General features: G+C 42.9%; 3 protein-coding genes across 13 annotated transcripts in view; 2 read left to right on the forward strand and 1 right to left on the reverse strand.

Annotated features, from left to right (window-relative positions):
• Positions 1 to 5194, forward strand: part of LRRC31 (leucine rich repeat containing 31) — a 55018-nt gene extending 49824 nt beyond the window's left edge. For all 3 annotated transcript variants that reach the window (XM_040567051.1, XM_040567052.1, XM_040567049.1), the window contains 2 exons: positions 21 to 994; positions 4170 to 5194. In XM_040567051.1, the coding sequence (XP_040422985.1) occupies positions 21 to 340 (320 nt within the window). In that variant the 3' untranslated portion in view covers positions 341 to 994; positions 4170 to 5194. The remainder of the gene's footprint in view (positions 1 to 20; positions 995 to 4169) is intronic.
• On the forward strand, positions 882 to 21357 carry LRRC34 (leucine rich repeat containing 34). 9 transcript variants are annotated; one of them, XM_040567054.1, is made up of 11 exons: positions 8993 to 9075; positions 10788 to 10910; positions 11796 to 11920; positions 12120 to 12184; positions 12949 to 13032; positions 14562 to 14690; positions 16345 to 16440; positions 18080 to 18234; positions 18348 to 18503; positions 19907 to 20033; positions 20300 to 21357. In XM_040567054.1, exons 2-11 carry the CDS (start codon positions 10795 to 10797, stop codon positions 20501 to 20503), a joined length of 1257 nt encoding a protein of 418 aa, XP_040422988.1. In that variant the 5' UTR covers positions 8993 to 9075; positions 10788 to 10794; the 3' UTR covers positions 20504 to 21357. The 9 variants fall into 9 exon arrangements, with proteins under 9 accessions (XP_040422992.1, XP_040422988.1, XP_040422990.1 ...); XM_040567056.1 differs by lacking the exon at positions 8993 to 9075 and adding an exon at positions 9409 to 9503; XM_040567053.1 differs by lacking the exon at positions 8993 to 9075 and adding an exon at positions 9724 to 9894.
• LRRIQ4 (leucine rich repeats and IQ motif containing 4) lies at positions 3945 to 8959 on the reverse strand. The gene is given in 6 exon segments (XM_040567048.1): positions 3945 to 4229; positions 5228 to 5424; positions 6110 to 6248; positions 6580 to 6753; positions 7595 to 8724; positions 8867 to 8959. Coding segments are annotated over 5 exon segments (1773 nt in total). The 5' UTR covers positions 8717 to 8724; positions 8867 to 8959; the 3' UTR covers positions 3945 to 4088.
• Positions 21358 to 21380: the final 23 nt, after the last annotated feature.

Below are 21380 nucleotides of genomic sequence, written 5' to 3' on the forward strand. Positions count from 1 at the left end.
GTGTGTGTCACTTCTTGCAGCATTGCTGACGCAGGATGGCCATCTAGCCAGACTACGGAAGCTGGATCTGAGTTATAATAACAGCATCTCTGACGAAGGGTGGATGGTTTTCTGTCACAGCTTAGCAGCATTCAAAGAACTCTCAGAGCTGGATGTCAGCCTTCGCCCCTCGTCCTGCCGTGACTGTGGGACGTGGTTCAGTGAGCTGCTAGCAGCACTGACAAAGCTGCCTGCATTGGCAGAGCTGGGGATGCAAAGATGGGTCCTTTCAGAATCACAGCGGCAACAACTGGAAAGCTTTAATCAAGACAACAAGAGAAACATTCGTTTTGACTGCTGATGGAGGTTGGAGATTTCTGGAAAGCCTTTCACAAGCAGCATATGAACCAAGCATTGTGTGTCTTTGACTTAGAAAACTGCCCAGTTTTGAGTAATCTCTTCTCATGAGAGCTCTTGAAATAGTTCCAAAATTATATAAAACAGTTATTTAACCTTCTGCATACATAGATCCTTCCATTTATTAACATATTCTTTCAGATTCTCTGAGCCATGCTTACGCTGCTATGGTGACACTACTATATATGCCTAATCTTCTTGTGAATACTACAATGACTGATGGCAAAAGAGCAATGACGATTTCAGATAGACACACTGCAGGCTTGCCAGTGGAAGGAAGTGGCTGGGGTATGCACTGATGCAGACGGATGGGCAGTGTGATTATGGCCTCATGCCGATAAGGAAAATGCCTCTAATGTAAAGATACTTGAAAACTCTATGTTTTAAAATTTGGTTTCTTCTTCCCCAAAACTTCTGCCCCTTTATGATAGCTTTAAAGCTACATACTTGTGAGATTTGGAAAGCACCCCAACAACCCAGGATTATATATCAGTCCATGAAGAAGAATACAGAAGGAGCTGTTCTGCCTCTGCTCTGGCCCTCAATACCATCTGATAGTGTAGATGAGTTCTGCATACAAAATCAGCGTGAAATCAAGGTAAGAAACGGTTGATTGGTGTCTTTGCAAGCCTTGGGCAAAGAAAATGCTGCAGAAGGTTAGATCAGATATGTTCTGCTATTTTTGTAAGGATTTGGAATACAGAGTAATTCATAAGCATTCTGGGTTAGGCTATGAAAAAATTCAGGATACTTCAGATGCTCCTTCACATCCTGAGGTGTTCCGTCTTTAACTGGGTTGAGCTCCCTGCACTGAACCTTTTATGAAATGCAGCACAAAATCAGACCTTGAGATTGAGGATTCTGATCCCACATTTATCAAAGCCAGTAGGAGTTCTTGGAGTGCCTTCATGCTCTCTGCATTCAGGATTAATCCATTAGCCTTTAAAACACATTGTGACATAAAACGTGTTCTTTCTCTTACCCTAAACATGGAGGAAACCAAGCCAGGGAAGCAAAGGCTATTATTAAAAGCCCAGGGCAGCTTCTAGCTAGGAGCAGAGCATCCTCCTTTACACCCAAACCTGTTAGAAAAATCACCAGCTTGGATCCATACAAGTGGCTCCTCTTTTTACGTTTGATAATTTCTTATTTGGCGTTTATTGGATTTGCTTACACAGAACCAAATTCTGGCATACTGACTTGTGTCATGGAGCCTGTTAACTCACACATGAGCTCAAAGTCTGCAGTGGGATTATTCATTGGTAAGGTATTTTAGGCAGTAAAGATATTGGATCTGCCCACTGAGTGAGGAGTCTTAGAGAAATCCTGAGGCAGCCTGAGGGATAAAGTACTGCTCAATTAGCCCTGAGTATGTCTACATGCTGCAGCAGCCTCCTGGAGGAGAGGCACAACAGGACCGTTCACTGGCACTTTCCTAACTTGCAAGGACCCCTCAGCAATTCCTCTCATGCAGATGCAGGTCAATATTCAGCTTTCAGCCTGGGTGACCCTTCCAACACCAACTTCTGACTGGTCAGGGCTATAAGCAGCAGCTAACCATGTTGTGCTGATACCCCTTCGTTGTTTAATCCTTGATTTCACACGAGGGTCTCCCTGGACTTCCTGGTTCCAGTTTCAGTTCCACTGAGAAGAGCACTTGGCTCCCCTAGCTCTGAGGACTGTGAGATGAACTGGAGTGCTGTGGTCAGAGGTAGTAGAGAATTGCTGCAAAGTAGGATCAGCTGCAGATATGTTCAACCTCACAATGAAGCAAAGAGCCCCTATTTCATACAGGGCTAATGAGGGAGTCTTTCAGTCACTCAAGCCAGGAGAATTATTTTCATGTGGAAATACTATCACCTCTGTTTAACACCAGCATACCCAAACTCTTAATCACTTGTCTTCCTGTGACTTTCCCTCTCAAATCTGCCTTTGGTCCAACTGGGAAAATGATCCTCTGTCTGTTCTTTGGGAATCTCTGTGAATCACTCCTCTCTCACTTGAACCTCTCCATCTAATTCCGACTGAGGTGGGCCTCACTGTTGGGCTTGCTTGCTGTGTTATACTTGGGTTCCTCATTCTCAGCTCCAGGGCACAGTACAGACTCACTGTTAGTAACCTCTCCACTTGCTTTTTTGGATCCCCTTCTCAGTCCTTCACTCTTTCATGATTCTGTCATGCCTATTCTACCACAAAAAAGCTTTTATTAAATCACTTCTATTACCCTGTCTATCTGCCAGTCTTCCTGGAAATCTCTCTTCCAGTGTTTTCCTCCTCAGCAGTCTCTGAATCACGCTTTTCTCTGTGCCTCTTCACCTTCACTTAAGGTGAAAAAATTTCATAAGACACCTCCAGACAGTCAAAACAGTATCGGTTACCTAGTAAGATGGAAAACCAAAACTGAGCAATCCCACTTTTCTGCACTTAAAAGTCCCCAGTTCTCTCCTGCCAGCAAGCATATTACTGAGATTTCAGTATCAACAGGTTCAAGAGCCAAACGGCAATGAGATCCACACCCTGGATGCAGATGTAGCCACGGCACTCAGAAGAGCGTGACCTGGAGCAGAGCTCTAGGAAGAGCTGAGTCTCAGTGACCCTGCCTTCACCACCTCCTTCGGGGTGCCACCAACTTCTCTTTCTCTGAGGCAACGCAGGCACAGGGAGGGAGAGCAGGACTAAAGTTCTGACCTGCCAATGAAACTCAGTAGGGGTTCTGCTCCCACCCGCTCCTGCAGTTTGGATCCGCACTGTGGCTGGTCCTAGCTCAGCTCTGCGCTGAATGGATGTTGCAGATGGAACTCTGTAGGGGTGTGAAGAGTGACTGAACAAAGAATAAAAACTAGACAAGAATAGTGGATGTCTAACAGGTCACTGGTAGTCCTAGGAAGTGCTATGGAGAGGTATGTTTGCATATAAATTCGGCATGCTAGAATCATTGCAGAATACTGCATTCTGCAAGCTCACTGTTTTCACATAAACCCGTTGTACACAGGCATTTTGCAAACTGTCACCAAGCTATCTCAGAGATGAGCTATAAAGCTAAGGATTTGACAGCTTGCAGTCATTCAAGGTACTATAACTACAGACTGTCAAAACGTTAGGGAACATTATTGCAAAAGCGTAGAAATGCTTTTAAAACAGCTCTTTATCCTCTTGCAAGGTAGAATGGTACTGCAGACTGTGGTGGAAGTGTGTATGTTCTGGCTGCCTGGAATCCTGCTCCATATTTCCAAACAAGGTTTTGATAACTTTGCAAAAGTCATTAAATAGCTGCTAGTATGCAGGGCTACAAGTATTGTTTCATTCTAGGTATGGATGTACCTCACTGACTGGAAAACAGATTTCTCAGTATTGGATGTAAAATCCTTTGGAATTCAGAACGAACACTTCATTGCACCAAATTCCTGCAGATTAGATTAATTTCCAGTTAATCATCTGCCCCTATGCTTTGAGATGATGTATTCAGAATGAGAAATCTCAGAATATTTCAGCAGATTTGATATCTCCAGATTCAGCTGAAGCAAATGATGACAGAAGAACTAAAACAAGCCTCAAAAAAAGAAAAGTTTTCATTGTAACACTCACTGATTGAAATGCTTTAATACTACTGCTTGTCTCCTACTCACTTATCTCTGCTCACGTTTGCTCTTCTTGTAAATGAGAAGAGTTCTGTTCCAGTTACTGCACAAAGGTCATTTTTTGGTGTTTGCTTTTTTTCCAGGTTTCTCTTTTCCCTTTTCTTTTCCTTTCTTTTCCATTTTTTTGTTTGCTAGACTCTTCAATGTCAACAGAGGTCCAATCCCCTTCTTGGTCATCAACCCATGCCACAGATTCTGGATCTCAAAAAGAGAGAACAGTCTGGTTACATTGCGGAAAAGGGTAAAAGCAAACCATTGTGTGGAGCAGTATTACTGGTGGTTATTCTTGATGCAAAAAGTCAGACATACCGTGGTCTCCAAAGCAACTCTTATTCTGCATTCAACCACATTGTTTGCAGCTTGACTGACAGCCACCTGACTTCTTTTATTGTGTTACTTTTTCAAGAGGAATTCCTTACCAGGGAGGACACTAACACTGCAGTCCTCCAGACCCTCTGAGCAGTAAATGACTATGTCTACACATTTTTAAATGCCATCACTTGGTTCAGAAGAGAAGTTTGGGAGAAACACATTAATTCATGAAGAAATAGCAGACACTACAGAAGGAGAGGAAGAATTTTAGTTTCAGAAGAATCAAAGGCTGAATGTTTGCCCTTCCTTCCTTCTTGCCTCACACTTTTTTCTGAGTTAATTTATTCCATGGCCCATTGGGTGATACAAACTGATCTTCCTTCGGGGGAAAAAACAAACAAATGAACAAACAAAATGCCCCACAAAAAAATGTGTTTTGTTCAATGTGTCTGCACACTGTAACTTCAACTCTCTACAGTCAAAACACAGTCAACAGGAGTGGCAGTTAGATTTGTCTCTAAACAGTGTCTTGACTTAGAGGACCTGACTTGTTTTTAGGGGCAGTTACCATTCCCCTGTCGCTGCCCAAGCTCCATTGCAAGTTGCAAGGGCCGTACTGCTGACTGTGACCTGGCAGGGCAGTGACAACCTTCTGCTACGTTTCTGAAAGCTGCCCAGTGCTCTATTTCCTGGTGGTTCCCTGTGTTTTACCTTAACATGATCAGTTTTAGAAGTATGGCTCCACAGTAACTGATGCAAACGATGTTTTAAGGTGTTTTTGATGTTGTGCAGAGTGCTCTGTAGGTTGTTCTACAAAGTATCTGATTACTAAAACCACTGCTGTGTGTGTACATTTGCGGTTGCTTTCTTAACACAGGTACCTTCACAACCATGGCTTTTTTACGCTTTTGTTCCTGTAAGTACTCCGAGATAGCAGATGTCCCCTGACAGCACACTTCGATCAGAGGGTCTGTCATAGGGTTCCCGTCCACAAGGACCACCTCCAGCTTCTGCAGGCTGGCCAAATCCTCGGGCAGCTGGGACAGCCGATTGTTCTGAAGGAGCAGTTTCTGCAAACCTGAATACACAAAAGCAGAGAGCTGCAACACAAAGAACAGGAATGATGTGGAATGCAGGAATTCCTGCATTCTACCGGTAAACAGCATATGGATGAGGCCCAAACAATTCAGTCTGTGTATGGTAAGAGTTTGTGTATTGAAAATTCAAAGTGCCTCTCCAAGAGTGGAAGGATGGGATTGGGGCTCTCCTAGCAATGCACTAACTTGGCTAGGTGAAGACTTTCGCTTGGCAGGCTGGTGGCCAAATCCAGCTTTCGGAAATCCTGCTAAGTGGTGCACTGGCAGCACTAGTGAACTCAGCCGCACATGGAGATGCACTGGGGGACTGGGGAAGATGGGAAGACTGGGGAGCAACCCCAGAAAGCAGGTTCCTCACCACTGCCCTGGGGTCACTGGTGCTGACCCATCAGGTCTTCTTCCATCAGGGGTCTGCTTGGAGCTTGGAGACACCCCATCCCTGGGCTCCTGGGGTTGGGGTGGGTCACTAGGAAGGACCTCCTGCCCACTTGGCTTGGGCACAGCACTTCCCTCACCCTCCCACCTCTTAGCCTCTGTCCGGTTTGGCCCTTACAATTACTGGATGAGCTCTGCGCAGTGCACTGCATTCCTTCTCTCCTTCCTAACCCCAGAATGCTTACTGGTATTTGTGTCCTTAGGGCCACAAACACAAAGATTATTTTTCACCTTGTATCTGGCATACAGACTCTGGGAGCTCCTTAAGGAGATTGTTGTGACAGTCAAGTATTTTCAAGTGGGTCAATGAGCCGACCTCTGGGGGCAGGTATTCCAGACAGTTATTCTCCATATACAGTTCTTTCAGATTCTGGAAAATATGTGCATATAACTTTTCAGAACTGAAGGATTTTTCCTTAGCTTGCTTTATAATTAATATGCAGAAAATATCAATAAGTGCAGAAGTGAGGTTTAAAAGCTGAGACACCGTTGGGATAACTACCAGATAGAGAGAGAGAGTGCGCATGAGTTTTAAACACTGAGTATTGATATTCTTCCTATTTTAACAGCCCTGGCCTGATGCTGTACCATGTACATAAAGAGATTAGGAGAACCTTCAGTCCTGCATTTGGGAGCAGCTGAAGTCCACAAAAGTGCCAGGCCACAGCAGCAAAAGATCTTCCCCCTTCTGTTGCTCCTACCTGCAATTTGATGATGTCTCTTGGCAGACTTGTGAATTTAATTCCTTTATTTTGTCCCAGGTATAACCTCTCTAACGATTCCAGGAGAAAGATTTCCATTGGAAAGATACTGAACTGGTTTTCAGACAGGCCAAGGCATTTTAAATTCGTCAGTTCTCGCATTTCCACTGGTATCTAGACAGTTGTCAAAAAAAAGATACAGTATGTCATTTAAGCAGTAATCTTAGGGATTTTATTCTTAGGGGAAAATCTCTAGGAAAAAGCTGCAGGGCTGCACTACTGTTGATTGTTTCCTCTGCTGTAGAGATTTCTTATGGGGTTGATTTTCTTCTTAGCAGAAACATTTGTCTGCTTCTTCACTTCCTTTGTATGCTCAGTGCAGGGGAAAGTCATTTAAATGGATCAACTCTGAAAGTGATTCTTTTGCATGAATTACTACCTCTGTAAATGTAACCCTTAAGAAAAAAATTGCACTGATAGAAATCTCCTTGGAAAAAAAGGAGTTGCATTTACTTTAAAAAGGGAGGTGTATTCTCAGACCTAAAACTGAGTATGTCATGCTTATAACAGCACAACTTAGAGTGCGTATCTGTTCATTATCAAATGAACAGCAAATGTTAACGATGTTAAAGGCATTAACAATATCACATCCATCTTAAAGTTGCTCTCTGCTCTGGTTCAGTTTGTGATGCTTTGGTTCTACACAAGTGCATCTCTTCATTTTCCCATATACATAGAAAAAAGATGCAAAAAACCTGAAGCAGTCCCTTCCCTCCAGTCACTATTTCATCTTTACTATTCCATACAAAGGTCAGTGCTTCTACATTCTTTCTTCTCTTTCCCTGTCTGAATACTCAGATGTTAGTAATAACGAGTTACCTATGCTCAGGTGTGCGCCAGGTGGAACACATCTCACTTTAGTAGAGAAAGGTGGGACTCAGCTGAAACAAAGAACTTAGACTTTGCAAAATGGGGGGTCTCAATAAAATAAAAACAGAAACAAAGAAACAAATACCTCCTGTATTTGATTGTCATCCAGAGCCAATACTTCCAGGCTTTTCATAGTGCATATTCCTTTAGGAATTTCATCAAAGCAATTTTCACTCAGATCTAGTACCCTGACACTGGTTAATCTGGTGAAGGAGATGGGTACTGCGTGCAGTCCAGTGTTCCTCAGATAAACACGGGAAAGTGATGTCCAGCAGCGCATCTGGTATGGGAACTTCTCCAGGCTGTTACCAGACAATTTGAGATCTATCATTTCTGTAAGGTTCTTCAAACCTGGGGGAAGCTTGTGCAGGAGATTGTAAGACAGATCCAGCACAGCCAGCTTCTGGCAGTATTGCAGTGTAGGAGGAATGGAGGATAACTTATTAAAAGCTAAAAATAGCTTAACTAAGTTTGTCAACAAACCTACCTCTTGTGGGATGAGACTGATTAGATTTTCTTCCAGATCTATTATTTCTAAATTAGCAATTTGACAAACCTCAATGGGGAAAATTTCAAATCTATTTTTTTTGAGGTAAATTTCCTTGAGTTTTGTCAGGTTCGCTATTTCTTTAGGCAAACACTGTAGATTGTTATCAGAAAGGCCAAGCAGTTCAACATGATGGAGGTACTTTCAGATCTGCACTGGGATTTCCTGCAAGTTTGTTTTGTAGAGCCTGAGCTGATGAAGGGACTGCAAGTTGCTGATAACCAGCAGTGAACTGTAAGAGAGGGGATTGTTACTTAAATCTAAGCTCAGAAGATGTTTCAGCTCCCCCAGTTCTTCACATATGTCCTGTATGTGATTCTGATCCAAGTAGAGAACCTTCATGTTCCTCATGCGATTTATGGCTCTTGGGATGCTCACAATTAGGTTCTTTTCTACGTGCAGCTCCTCCAGACACTCTAGACTGAAGACCTCTGGTGAAATGGTTTGCAGTTGCTCATTGGCCAAATCAGTAAAAAATATCCTGTCTGTGATGTACGTGGGAAAAAGAGTTTCATTCTCCAGAGCTTCATCCTCTGGAGATTCATTCTCTGTTATTTCTTGTGCAGTCTGAACAAGGTCATCCTCAGAGCAGACAGGTTCATCTTTAGGGTAATGAATGTCCCTTGTGCTGGCGTCCACGCTCTCCTGAGACTCAACCATCTGTGCTCCTTATTTTTAATTTCAGAAGAGAAAAAAAATAAAAATCAACAGTACTCAAACACCTTCTTGCACTAAATAAAGACTGGAAGAATTTAGCATTTAGGGACAGGTTCTAATCATGGCTGTACCACTCCAAAACAATCTGCTTACATTCCGTGACATCAAGGGGATGTGTGTACAGCAGGACTGTGACTTGGAACCCCGCATCCCGACGTGCCCCAGCAGCGGGATCAGAGGGTGACCTTTGTGAAGTCAGTGGGGCTGGAGGAAGCATCTTCCTTGGTTCTTAATTTAAAAGTGCTGAGTTCTGTCTTCAGCTATGCTGACTGTAAAGCTGACAAGAGCCTTCCTATAAAAAGGTGCTACCTTCTTTTATAACACTCGGTAGTTTCTGAGCTGGAGAGACACCAGTAAGCCTGATATCTGATAACCTTTAAATTGCAGTATTTGGACTGTGAAAGAGTAAGAGGTGGAAAGGAGCGACCACCTGGATGACTGTGTCTACAGGAGTGGGTGGAGGGCACCTTTTGGCTGACATTTAAGATAAACTGAGGGAGGAAGGAGAGGCTGAAGTCAGGAGGCAACCATCAGTCACCTCCTACCTGAGGCCCTTCACATTCCCCAGGTGCTTTCCCCAGGTCACCAGAACAAGGAGGAAGAAATGAAACAACGAGGTGGGGGAGACCAATGCTAAGCTCTGCAGTCTCATTCAAGCACTGTATAAGGGCATTTTCTTTTTTATTAGTGTTGAATTCAGCGTTCTGGAGTGGGTCCTGCATCTTGTGGGGTGAGGAGAAAGCGTGATCCCAGCTCAGCCCTGGGTTTTACTGGGGTCAGTGGAAGGATCTCCTCAGTGGAAAGGACAGGCTAGGGCACCTCCCAAGTAACTGCTAATCCCCATAGCTACGCTAACTTGTGCCAGGGCTCCTCGGAGGACACAGGCATGCCACTGACTAACACATTCTGGGGCTAAGCAAGCCCGGTGTGATGGGCAGTGTGTGATGGTGGCGCTGCCCCTGCCTGGCCTTCAGGCCTCTCCCCGCCGGAGTGGGACTGCTGCCAGAGCCCTGAGGGGACACCGGTGGCTGTGGCCTCCTCCTGCGCCTCTCACCCACGGGCAGGCTGAGGCTGCTCCCTGAAAAGCGGGCCAGGACGCTCCCTTGGATATCGGCTCTGTGGTAACGGGCCCAGCTCATGGCGCGGGTGTGCACGGGGAGGGTGCTGAGGAGCCGGGAGCAATGGCGGGGCCAGGCAGGGCAGGGCAGGCTGCCAGGGAAGCAGCGGCCGTGGGGATGTGCTTGCTGGGTGTCACCAGCTGTCTGGCAGCCTCACACCCTCTTACGGGCTTTAGGGGGACTTGTAATGGCCATAGATGCTTGTATTGTACTATCACCAGTGATTCAGGGGCTTGTATCTTTTTGTGTGGATGCTGGAACCTAGCATTTGTGAAGAGCAGGGTGCTGTGGTGCTCGGTGTGAGCCTGCTGTTCAGGCGGGACACCTGAGTCAAAAGGTGCCTCCTGTAGCTGCCACGTGCACCCCAGGCCCCTTTCAAAGCTGCTGCTTTTGTATCCAGATCCCAAGACACTGGGGGCAGGAGGGCAGTTTGCTGCGGGCCTTGCAGCTTTGCTGCTCTCAGTGAGGCTGAGACTCCTCCCAAAGCTTCCCACCTTCATTCCTTGTTTGGGCTGATTTTCTCAAGTAACTGTGCTACATGCTGGATTAGATTTCATCACAGACTGCAGAAAACAGTCCTTTTTACAAGGACGAGGGATCTATCTATATGAATATTACCTTTAAAGGCTCAGATCCTCTGTGGTGGCAGATCAGGAATATATACACAAGCCCACATTTTTTTCCTTCCTTTTTTTTTTTTTCTTTTTTCTTTTTTTCCCTCCCTCTGTATGTCTGTATCTATCTGTTATTCTTGTGTTACATTTGAATAATTGTAACCCTTTTCAGCCCAAGCCCATTTTTATTGTTTTATATCTCCCAGCACAACAGAACTTGCGTCCATGGAGATGTTGCTAGGCTGCTGTAACGATGCAATAACAGTTTGTTTTATTTTCAAGCACTGTCATGTCAGTTCTTCCAGACCTTCACCAGCAGTATTTGCAGGCTTGTCAAAACCTGAGCCAACCTGAAAACCCTTTCATTGCTCACGTGCTTCGAGAAGCTGATAAAAGTGATAACATGTAAGGAAATAACAAACAGCATTTTTCAGATTCTTCTGAACTCCTTAAACAAGAAGCGGGACAAGGAATTGAACAGTGAGAAAGTGTATGCAGTTTCAGGCTTAAACACAGATCACACTTAACATTTACTGTAGAAGTTTTGGTTTGACTCATCTTGAAATCATATTTCAGAAGTTTGTAGCTGTATATCCCTTCTGGACAGCTTTACAACAGTTAAATCAAAAGTGAAAAAGTACAGAATAGTGACTTTACATCCCTTAGAGAAGCCAAACCCAGTGCCTATAGTTATTCTAACTCCCTTCCTTTTGTCTTGCTCCTGTTTAAAAAGCCTCAGCTGCATCCAGTTAGCTTCCAGCTGGTAATGCTTTCCTGAAGTGTCTCTGAGTCCTGACAAGGTATAAACCACCCAAACTGTCTCTCTTTATGTGGCAAGATAGAGCTTCTTCTCATGGATGCTCTTGGGAGCAGGATTAATTATCATTTGGAGAGAGAACCCAAGAGAAGACAGTGTAAGGTAGTGATTTGTGTTAGCTTTTTATTTTGGGGGTGGGTAGAGTAGATAAAAGAAAGGTAGCAAGGAGATGATAAGGTAACCACCAGGACAGTTTCTCTATTTTCATCTGTCCTCCCCTCATCTTGCTGTTTTGTGCTCTCTGTGTATGTGTGGTCTTGCAGCTATGCAGTGTCTTGAGAGTATCAAAATGGATAGAGCTTAGGTACAGGGTGAATCATATTGTCTGTTATGGCATTACCACAGCTACAGCAGCTAACTGCATGCAAGAGCACTAGTGAGGTCGCACATAGATACACTTCTTATCTGGAGAGAGAATTAATTTTTCTATATCCTTTTCCCTCTCCTGATGTGCTTATATTTTTGTGTTACAGGAAATGGACAAAAGGGATCACATTAAAAATAGCTGGAAATAATCATTTAGTGCCTGTGCAGAGAGTTACAGATGAAGATCTTCAAGTTCTTGCCTTTGTCTTACGCAGTTCTGTATTTGTCACAGGTGAGTTGTTTTTTTTCTTTCTGTGTTTGGTGTGCTAATATTGTGGTGGTTCAACATCAGTAGGCAGCTAAACATCATATAAAAAAAAAAAAAAACAAACAAGCAGTCTTGCCTTCAGCCTTAGTTCATCTTTGTTTCTTTTTGTTCATAGATCAATTAATTGTAGGTATACATTTGTCTCATTCTTCATCTTTTTCAGGTTTGGATCTTAGGTATAATGTATTGACTGATGTTGGAGCAAAGCACATGACAACGTTCCTCCAGGTGCCAAAATGATGTTTATGTTTCAGCAATATGATTTATTTGGCTATGTTAATATTTCTGTGGTGTATTTGAGACAAGAATGCGTTTGTTTGGCAGAATTCCACTAATTTTGACTTTCGTATCCAAATCCATCCCACTAGAATCTCAGATTGCATTCTCTGGGGGAGATTTTTAATTTCTGAGGACAAAAGAGTTTGATATTTATCTGGGGTGTCATGAAGAAGGAATGGGGGAATAAACCAGAGGGCTTTTAGGCTTACATTCAATTAAACTAAGGATGTAATGGTAGTGTCAGGTGTGCCAGGGCCTTTGTTTCAGATACTTTATCCTTTCTATTAGCCTTTCTGTGGTTCTAAACATAGGAACCTTTAATGTTTCCTTTCTGTCATTGTTAGCACTTGAAATACAGACTGGAAGTGGTGAGTTTCCACTCTGTGCCTGTATTTCTAGAGCTCGGGGAGTGCCTCCAAGTTCACAAAGTATCTGGAGGTCTACATCTGAGCTTAGCCACCTGCCTTGTTGGGTCATATGGGTTCCTAGGTGGCTATTGTAAGCCCCATGAGGATTTATACGCTGCATGTTTTTCTGTCTCTCTCTCATCTGATGTACTTTGGCATTCTCAAACCACTTCTCCAGATCAGGTTCTGTCTGTAAAGCAGTGCAGGATGGAGGTTGTAGGTACGTGTATGACACATCTCTTTTGAAAAGTTCAGGCATGCTCTAGAAAAGAAGTCTCATTGCTTTCTGCTGTATTTGCTCCTAAGGAAAACTCGACTCTGCGGTACCTTAACCTGATGTTTAATGATATTGGCACAAGCGGAGCAGAGCTGATAGCGAAAGCCCTCCATGTGAGTATTAGTCTGGGAGATTTAGATGTTGGCATCCAGTTTGATATTTTTTTGCTTTTGATGAACCGTACTAGTTGTCCTGCCAACATCAAAGTTGGCTGAAAGGGCCCTCTGTCTTCAGCCCATTCAGCGTTTTGCTGTAACACAGGGATTGCTTGTTTTCCCAAGGCAGCCTTCTGAAATCAGATTTCACGCAAGAGAAAGTTGCGCTGTGCTGCCATTAATACTTAATTATCACAACTATCGCTCTGGATTTTTCTGTGTGAAAAATGCTATGCTATGCTGTAAGTTGTATAATGCCATCAATATTTTCCTTTGAGTTGTTTTTTTTTTTTTAATTTTGTATTAAATTTGCCTGTACCTTGATGTCAATGCTAGTCTCAAGTCAAGATGTCTGAGACGTATTTTCAAAGCTTTGCCTCAAAGCAACAGCACAAAAACATGTTAGTTGTTTTTAACGTGGTTTCCTAAGGAAATGAGGCTCGCATGTAATACTTGTTGTGTTTATGAAACAAGGCTCTCGTGGGCTCTTTCTTCCTCCTTCATAGTCTTTGAACTAATTTCAACTAAATCTGGGAGGCCTCCAAAACACTAAGGTTGTACGGTAGAGCTGTAAAACATCGGGCTTGCCAGCATCCCCCAAGGCTATTCGTGCAGCCCCGCAGCAGCATTTGCTGAGCTCATCCTGCAGGCAGGTGGCAGGACCTGACCTGGGCTCCCTGTGGGTGAGGGGGGAGGAAAAGGGAAGGAGATGCTGTAGGGAGGCACTGCACTGGGGGAAAGGGGACCAGGGACGTGTGGAAGACATAAAAGCCATACGAAACCAGGCTTCGTTATATCTTCTGCTCACAGAACTACTTGTTTTGTAATCTCTTACCTAATCAATTATAATCTGTGGTAAAGAGTATGGTGGTACTGAGGAATTAAAAATAGAAAACTGCTCTGCATTGCACTTAGGACTTCATCCGTTTAAAAGGTATTTTGTATCCATTGACATTCTATAGAGAGTGGGGGAGAGCTGCTGACTTCTCTCAACCTCTGGTCAGAACTTTCTACCAGCAGTCCTGCAAAGACTGATGCATTGATTTGACTGTGTAAAAAAAGTCTTACTGAAATTGATTGTCTTTGCTGGGCTTTGATTTCAAAGCCTCTGAGAAATACAAGCAAACTTCTGCTTTTGTAAAGGCACTTTGTATTCTTGTTTAAGTGAGTTTTGGTATAGCTTGCATTTCAGTTGCCAATGTATGCAGAAATATCTGCCTGGATTATTTCCATGAGCGTGCAACTTGAGAATTTACTTGGGAGAAACAAGTTTTCAAATAATTAAGTTTTGCTTCCAGACTCTTTATGTGCTTCCACTGTGTGGAGCTTGCACTAGCTGCTTAGTCAGTGTTATCACTTGGGTGCAATTCTAGAGGGATGTTTGGTCTGTGTGGCAACTAGCAGGATTCACAGGAAAAAGGACAGTTGTTTAGTCGTTCTTGTCATTTGAAAAGGATTTTATTTTATTTATTTTTTTTTTTGTCTAGAGGAATGAAACCCTTGTGTATTTGAGAATGACTGGAAACAAAATAGGAAACCAAGGTGGAATGTACTTTGCTTCGATGCTACAAATTAATTCCACCTTAGAGAAGTTAGATCTTGGAGACTGTGATCTGGTAAGTAAACCAGTAAAATTATCAGCAGTTACGTAAGTCACTGTACGTGTCAGTGTTACAAAGATCCTGTGGTGCTTGCTTAGAGGAAGTGCCCTCTGTTGCCATTGAGTTTGCATTTTGTGATGGCTGGAGGTAACGCAATGTATAATAATGCAATGCGCGCTTGGAAAGGTGTGTTGCATAAAACTCTGAAGTCATAACCAATGATATATTCGAGTCGCTGTCCCTGGGAATTCAGGTGCTTGGCTTTCACATATTCGAGCATTGTTTCTGTTGTTCATTTTTGTTATGCTAAACCCTGTGTGATCCACACTGAACAAGGGGGTTCTTCTAAAGTGTGCAGTGCTATAAAGCCTGAGATTCACTCTCCCCATAGCTCTGTTGCTCCTGTCAGAGCTCGACTCGTAAAGGACTTAGGTGTGGCAGTGCTGAATTGAGTAGGAAGGCCCCTAATTTGATCTCAGATAACTTGCTGCCTCCGAGGTAGGTGTTGAGACTGCCCTGAACTGCACTGGGCAAGTCAGGAAGGTAGGAATGGGTCAAGGCACTAAACAGAGCGTTTCCCACTCCAGCCAGTAAAAACGATGGATGGCTTAAACACCTTTGGGGTTACGGCAGCAGGTAACAACTGGAGCTGTGAACCTCCTCCAGGTGATGCCTCCTTGTGAGGCAGCCTCAGCGGGGTTGCAAGGTGGCCGTGGTTCTTCTCCCTGCCTAGGAGAACTTGGTCCTGTGTCTCACCTGGCAGGAGAATGCTCTGACCAAGCCAGAAGTGAAATTGAGGTGGGCTGCTCTCAGCCTTCTGTTAAAGCTGCTTGTTTCTCAGGAGAAGTGTATGTTGGGCATACAGAGTAAGCTGCACTGTAACATAACAGTTGTGGCTGTCACCTGGAGGTCAGATGCAAAACTTTATTATATTTGTTCACTGGAATTGCAGAATTTGCGCCCACACTAGAAGGGGGAATACCTTCCAGAAACTGTGGAGGTTATGGATACATAAACATGGAAAGTGTTGCTGGAGTAAGATTTATTTGAACACTTAATATGTTTATGCTTGGTAGGAAGCTGACAGAGTTGTTTTAAAATGAAATAGCCTCAGGTGTAGACCAGCCTAATTGGAAAGGAACATAGATGCAAGGTAGTGACCAAACCAAGGATATACAGAAATCCACATTGGGCTGTATTCTAGACTCTGACTGCTCTGTACCACGTTAATTCACTTTCAGTACGCATTTATCTAGTGGATAAATGTTAGCTAAAACTTTTACTGAAGACCTTGGGGAACACACACAAGCTATATTTTGCTTCATAAATTGGGAAGAATGAAGTACGGGATTAATTAAATAGACAAAGATCTGTCTGAGATGCGTTATTCTTGCTTTTTATTTTCTGACTTGCCAAATTTCCTGGTCATTTGTAGTTCTTAGTCTAATTCCATTCTGTTATTCCGCAGGGAGCTGGCCTGTAAGCGCTTGCCTACAGCACTTAAATTTCTCCAAGGTACAGGGAGGCAGAAATTATAGCATTTCCAAGCAGAGCCCATTCAGTGTTTTTGATCTTCTGACGATCAATTCTAAGAAGTCATGGTAATGTAGTAGCTTGATCTATACATCGGACAGGTTTATCTAAAGGGTTTGTTTGTTTCCATTTGCAGGGCACGCAGTGTCTGATAGCAATAGCAACAGCCCTGACTCAGAACAAATCAGTCAAAGCAATAAACCTAAATCGTCCTTTACTATACAGCCAAGAGGTACGTTGGTAGACTGCAGTGCCAGCTCAGTCAGAGAGAAGCATAAGTAAAGTCCATGCTGATATATTTATGGAACTAGACTACAGGACTCTGGGTTTTCTTACAAAGTGACCTAATAAGTTTTTTTTTTTAAAAAAAAGCACGTAGATTTTTATTATTATTATTATTCTTTCTGCCACAAGTTTTGTGCCTTCACAAGCTGCCCTGGTTTAACTAGGAGGCTAATTTTTTTTCATCTTAAATGTCTTTCTTGGTACGTCTGCGTATGTTAAACAATGGGCTAATGGAGATGACTCGGTATTACTGAACCCAGTATTCCTTCCGCTGCCAGAGCATGGAGAATTTTATGCATCATTCAGCAAACCGAGGGATAAAAGCTGTTTAGCAGAAACCAAGGGGAAGAACAAAAGGCTGCTTTTTATCTGAGCAGTGTGATACATGGGCAATTGCCAGAGGCTGCAGCCTAAGGAAGAAGGGCATACTTTAACAATATGCCGCATTCACTGCGCTGTGTGGTTTTGGTGTTTCACTATGTGAACTTGAAGCTTGAATTTAACAAGTGAATGAACCTCAATGTGAAACCTATGCTGCATTTGCGATCCAAAACAAAGACACAGACCTGCCAAAACAATCAGGCGCTGAAAAGAGAATCAGTAAGGCAGTGTTTGCTGGGGGCAGCACCACAGGCCACTGGATGGGTACTTGTGCACAGAGGTGTGGGCCTTCACCTGCAGGCATGCAACTGCTCTGCATCGCTGTAGGCTTTCACCTGCAGGCATGCAACTGCTGTGAATGGCTGCTGGTCCTGCAGAAGTCTTGGCCACAGAGCTGGTTCTGCCAGGCTGGCAGCAGTTTTCAGCTGCCTGTGATGCATACCCCATTTTCCTGATGGCAAGATAATGTAATTAAACTGTCACGAAAGCCAGATCTTCCCATATCCCAAAAGTAATTTTAAAAGTTTAAACAGATTATAGTTGTTTCTGTTCTACAAGACAGGGGTTTGATCTGCCTAAGTATAGTTTTACAAATAAATTTAAACTACTGGTATTGAAAGTAAAGGCCTAGTCTGCATCTATGAGAGAGTTTCTATTTGCCATTGTTCCCACCTTCAACCTGATCATCTTCTGAGGCCTCTGGATTGCTCCCTTATTTTTGACTCAAAGAATTCACTCGGTTGCTTTTGTAACCAAATGTGACAATATCAAAATGAATTTACTGTGCCTTACAGTGACAGGGCATATTTTTCCCCACAGCAATTCTGTCTCTTTTCATGAAATAAGAGTGTCATGACAAAATGTTTTTAATGTTAGTGAGGGCTTACTCAAACAGGTTTTTTTTTTTTTTTTTTGAAGCAATGTCTGGGAGGGAAATTGATTAGATATAATGATTCAAGCACTGATGCTCCTGATATTTGTAGGGATGTATATAGTACTGGAAGTCTGCAAATACTTTTGTTATTTTTCACCTTTTTTGAGTTCTAATAATACATTGTTTCCTTGCTATTTTTAATATGAAATTGTAATATACAAAATAGCATGCTACTGATGAAAAAGTTTTGCTGTTGTGCATCTCTTTTACTGAAGCAAGACCATATCTTATTCTAAAATAGAGTTTAATAAAACTTAGCGTATACTTCTAGGAAGAGACCACAGTCCATGTAGCTTCGATGTTGAAAAATAACTCTTCTCTTGTGGAACTACATTTGTGCAAGCATGAAATTAAAAGCTTTGGTGTAGAGCGACTGTGCGAGGCATTGTATGAAAACTGCAGTCTGAGATACCTTGATCTTAGCTGGTAAGAGTTACTACATGACATAGCCTTGACTAACATTAGACACTCATTTTCTTAGCATTCTTTTAAAATATATATATATATATATATATATATATATGCATAATCTCTTTCAGTAATAGGATAACTCGTGATGATGTGAAATTTTTGGGAGAACTACTAAAACGGAACCAAACCCTGGAAATACTAGATCTTAACTCAAACCGAATAGAAGATGATGGAGCCGTCTACTTGAGTGAAGCTTTGGCTTTGTACAACAGGACTCTTCAGGCGTTAGTATTTACATAACTTCCCCCAGGGGCTGCAGGCATAACCACTCAGGGTAAAAGGAGCCCAGACTTTGCAGTGGCTGAATTGACACGAAAATTATGTATTTTTATGCTACCAATCAAAACAGAAAAGTCAGGAAGTTCCAAAACTTTTGGTCCAGCTGAGAAGGAAAAAAACGTGAGCAACAGATTGCGTGGGGTTCATTTGCCTAAGCATAGGTGTCTCTGCCATTTCAGGTGTCCTGAGGCCTGTGAGAGGTCCGTAGGGTGCTGCAGGGAAGCCACACAAGTTCTTTTGGAGACCTGCAGCTGGAGGCTAGGCAGGGCATACTGATGCATCTTACATGGCACGAGAGACTTCTGTTTCGACAACCAAATGAAGCCGCCTGTAGCTTCACATGAATGATAGGAGTAAAATGCTAGGCCAAGAAATGCCATGCAGGCCAAAATGCTGGTGCTTCATGTTTGCCTTCCCTGCCTGTACTTGTTTTGTTCATCTTGGGTCTGTTGCTGCGTGTAGCCTGATAGATGCTTGTTCTTCTATCTTTGGTTTTTGGGTTGAAGCTTAGATGGGTTTTGTAGAGGGTCTCGGCATCTTGTATGCAATTCACAGCTTCTAGTCACTCTAAGGGGGATGAGGGAGGCTATGGGATCTGCTTTGTTCTTAAAGCACAGGTCCCTGTGGTGCACAAGCGTAAACAAAGCAGGATCTGTAGGGCTCCAGAATTTTAAGATAATCAGATTCCATGCGGGGATAAGGCTCTATATTTGTTGATTCTGATCTTCAACAGATAAGAAAATCCTCTGTTGAAGTTAGCTTCCGGGTGAACCCAAAAGGGCTGTAATCTCTCCATCGGGGTGTATTTTGTAGCCCGCATTAAACCGTGCCGGCAGGATGTAAAAGCTGATCAAAGGTGTTACCTGAAGCCATTAGTTTTAAGTAGCAGACTGAGGAGGTGGTGGCTGCTAGGTGCCTCTGAAAGCCTTCCAGGTTCACTAACATAAAAATAACTGCCAGCCCGCAAAGATCAAAGCTTAGCCTGGCTCCGTGCCAAGGCCTGGGCTTCAAAGCACACTAAAGATGAGATGTGGCCACCACACAATAAGTCACTGACACTGGAGAACTGAATAGTGAACAACCTGGCTGTGTGAGTCACGGAAGTGCCTTAAGAAATAGCACAATTCCATGGCCCAAGCTGCCTCTAGCAGCCTGAAGAAGGTTTTATAATAGGACTGGACTTAATACAAGTATCTCACTGCATTGTTAATAACAAGTATAGAAATTCATTATACATATAACTATATAAAATCTATAGTAATATAACTTAGTAAAAAAATATTTTAAACTAAGATATGGGAATTGAGTGGTGTGGCACATCTGCATAACTATTTTCTCTGTTTATTAGGTTATCAATAGTAAGCAACAATATAAGTGGCAAAGGCCTCGTAGCTCTTTCACAAGCAATGAAAACAAACACGGAACTTTCCTATATTTATATCTGGGGGAACAAATTTGATGATGCCACCTGTATGGTAAGTGTTTGCTTCTGAACTCTTCTGAGAGTTTTTCTTTTTTTTTCTTAACTGGTTTTCCCGGTCACTGGGAAGAAGCACTTAGTGAACAAGATATTTGATTTAATTAAAAAAAAAACAAACACATATTATGGTGCTACTGTAGCAAGTCACCTGATATCAGCATACTGAAATGACCAAGTACTTGACTATTGCGTTATACCTTCTCAATCCTTCCTTTCAAAGTACAATACTATATGTCAGATTTTTGGTTTTATTAACTGCAGGCATTTTCAGAATTAATTCAGACTGGCCGTTTGAAACCTGCTTGTACAGACGTGGAACTGTATGAAGTGGATGGGCACGTTTACCTTGCAGAGCTCTCCCATGGCCTTAAGAAGCATTACTACTGGACACCCAGTTGTGGGGAGGTAACGAACAAAGCTGCTAACGCCAGCCTGGCAGTTGGAGCTGTTTCAGAATATTTGTAAGGTAGAAGTAGCCTGAAGCCATAAATGCTTGAGGTTTTTCCACCTGGCTTCTAGTGAAATGGATGACATCATACTTACTGCGGGTTGTTTCTTTAGGGTCTCTAGTCTAGAAGGAGTCTAAAAACACTTGGAAATGATATTAGAGATGAGATATTGAACCAGTAGCCATGAAATTTGTTATTAAATAATGCCCGATCTATTAAAAGCCTATTAATATGAAAATGCGTTAATTCTGCTAGTCATTGCTGTTGCATATGCATCTCCTTTAGGGACATGGCTTCGTGGGTGATATTGGTGGTAGTGGGATGGTTGGAGGTCTCTTCCAACCTTAATGGTTCTGTGATTCCATGATTCCTTTGCCTTACTGTAATTAGATGTAGTTCCATTGCCCTTCCTGGGCTGCAGTTCCTGCAGTCAGGCTTCCCTGTAGTAGGGAGAGCCTGCAGGTAGTGTTGTTTCCTCTCTGCAGGCTGGAGGCCAGCCAGGCAGACTGAACTGATAAAAGCTTCCACCTAGGACTGCCGCTGGGCAGCAGCTCTGCTTGAGAGCAAATCAGATATGTGGTAGAACAGGATTCCTGTTTGAGTAAATGCATTTGTTGCCACTGCTCTGTAACACTCTCCTTTTACTGAAAAATGGTGCGTGTGTGTTCTTTATCCAAGAGTACTTTATTTTTTAACCAAGTTAAATGAATTTAAGCTCTTAGCCCGAAGAATGCATGAACTCTAAAGCTAGTAAACCTAGTTCAGATATATAAATGGTATTTTGATTAACTTGCTGTATGTAGTTCTTTCTTAAATGACAAATGAAAAACACCACTGAACTTGGTGTTACTTCTTCCTGTCTCTTAAACTGAAAACACTTCCATCATTATAAC

This window comes from Cygnus olor, chromosome 9, assembly GCF_009769625.2.
Source record: "Cygnus olor isolate bCygOlo1 chromosome 9, bCygOlo1.pri.v2, whole genome shotgun sequence".
NCBI classification, from domain to species: domain Eukaryota; kingdom Metazoa; phylum Chordata; class Aves; order Anseriformes; family Anatidae; genus Cygnus; species Cygnus olor.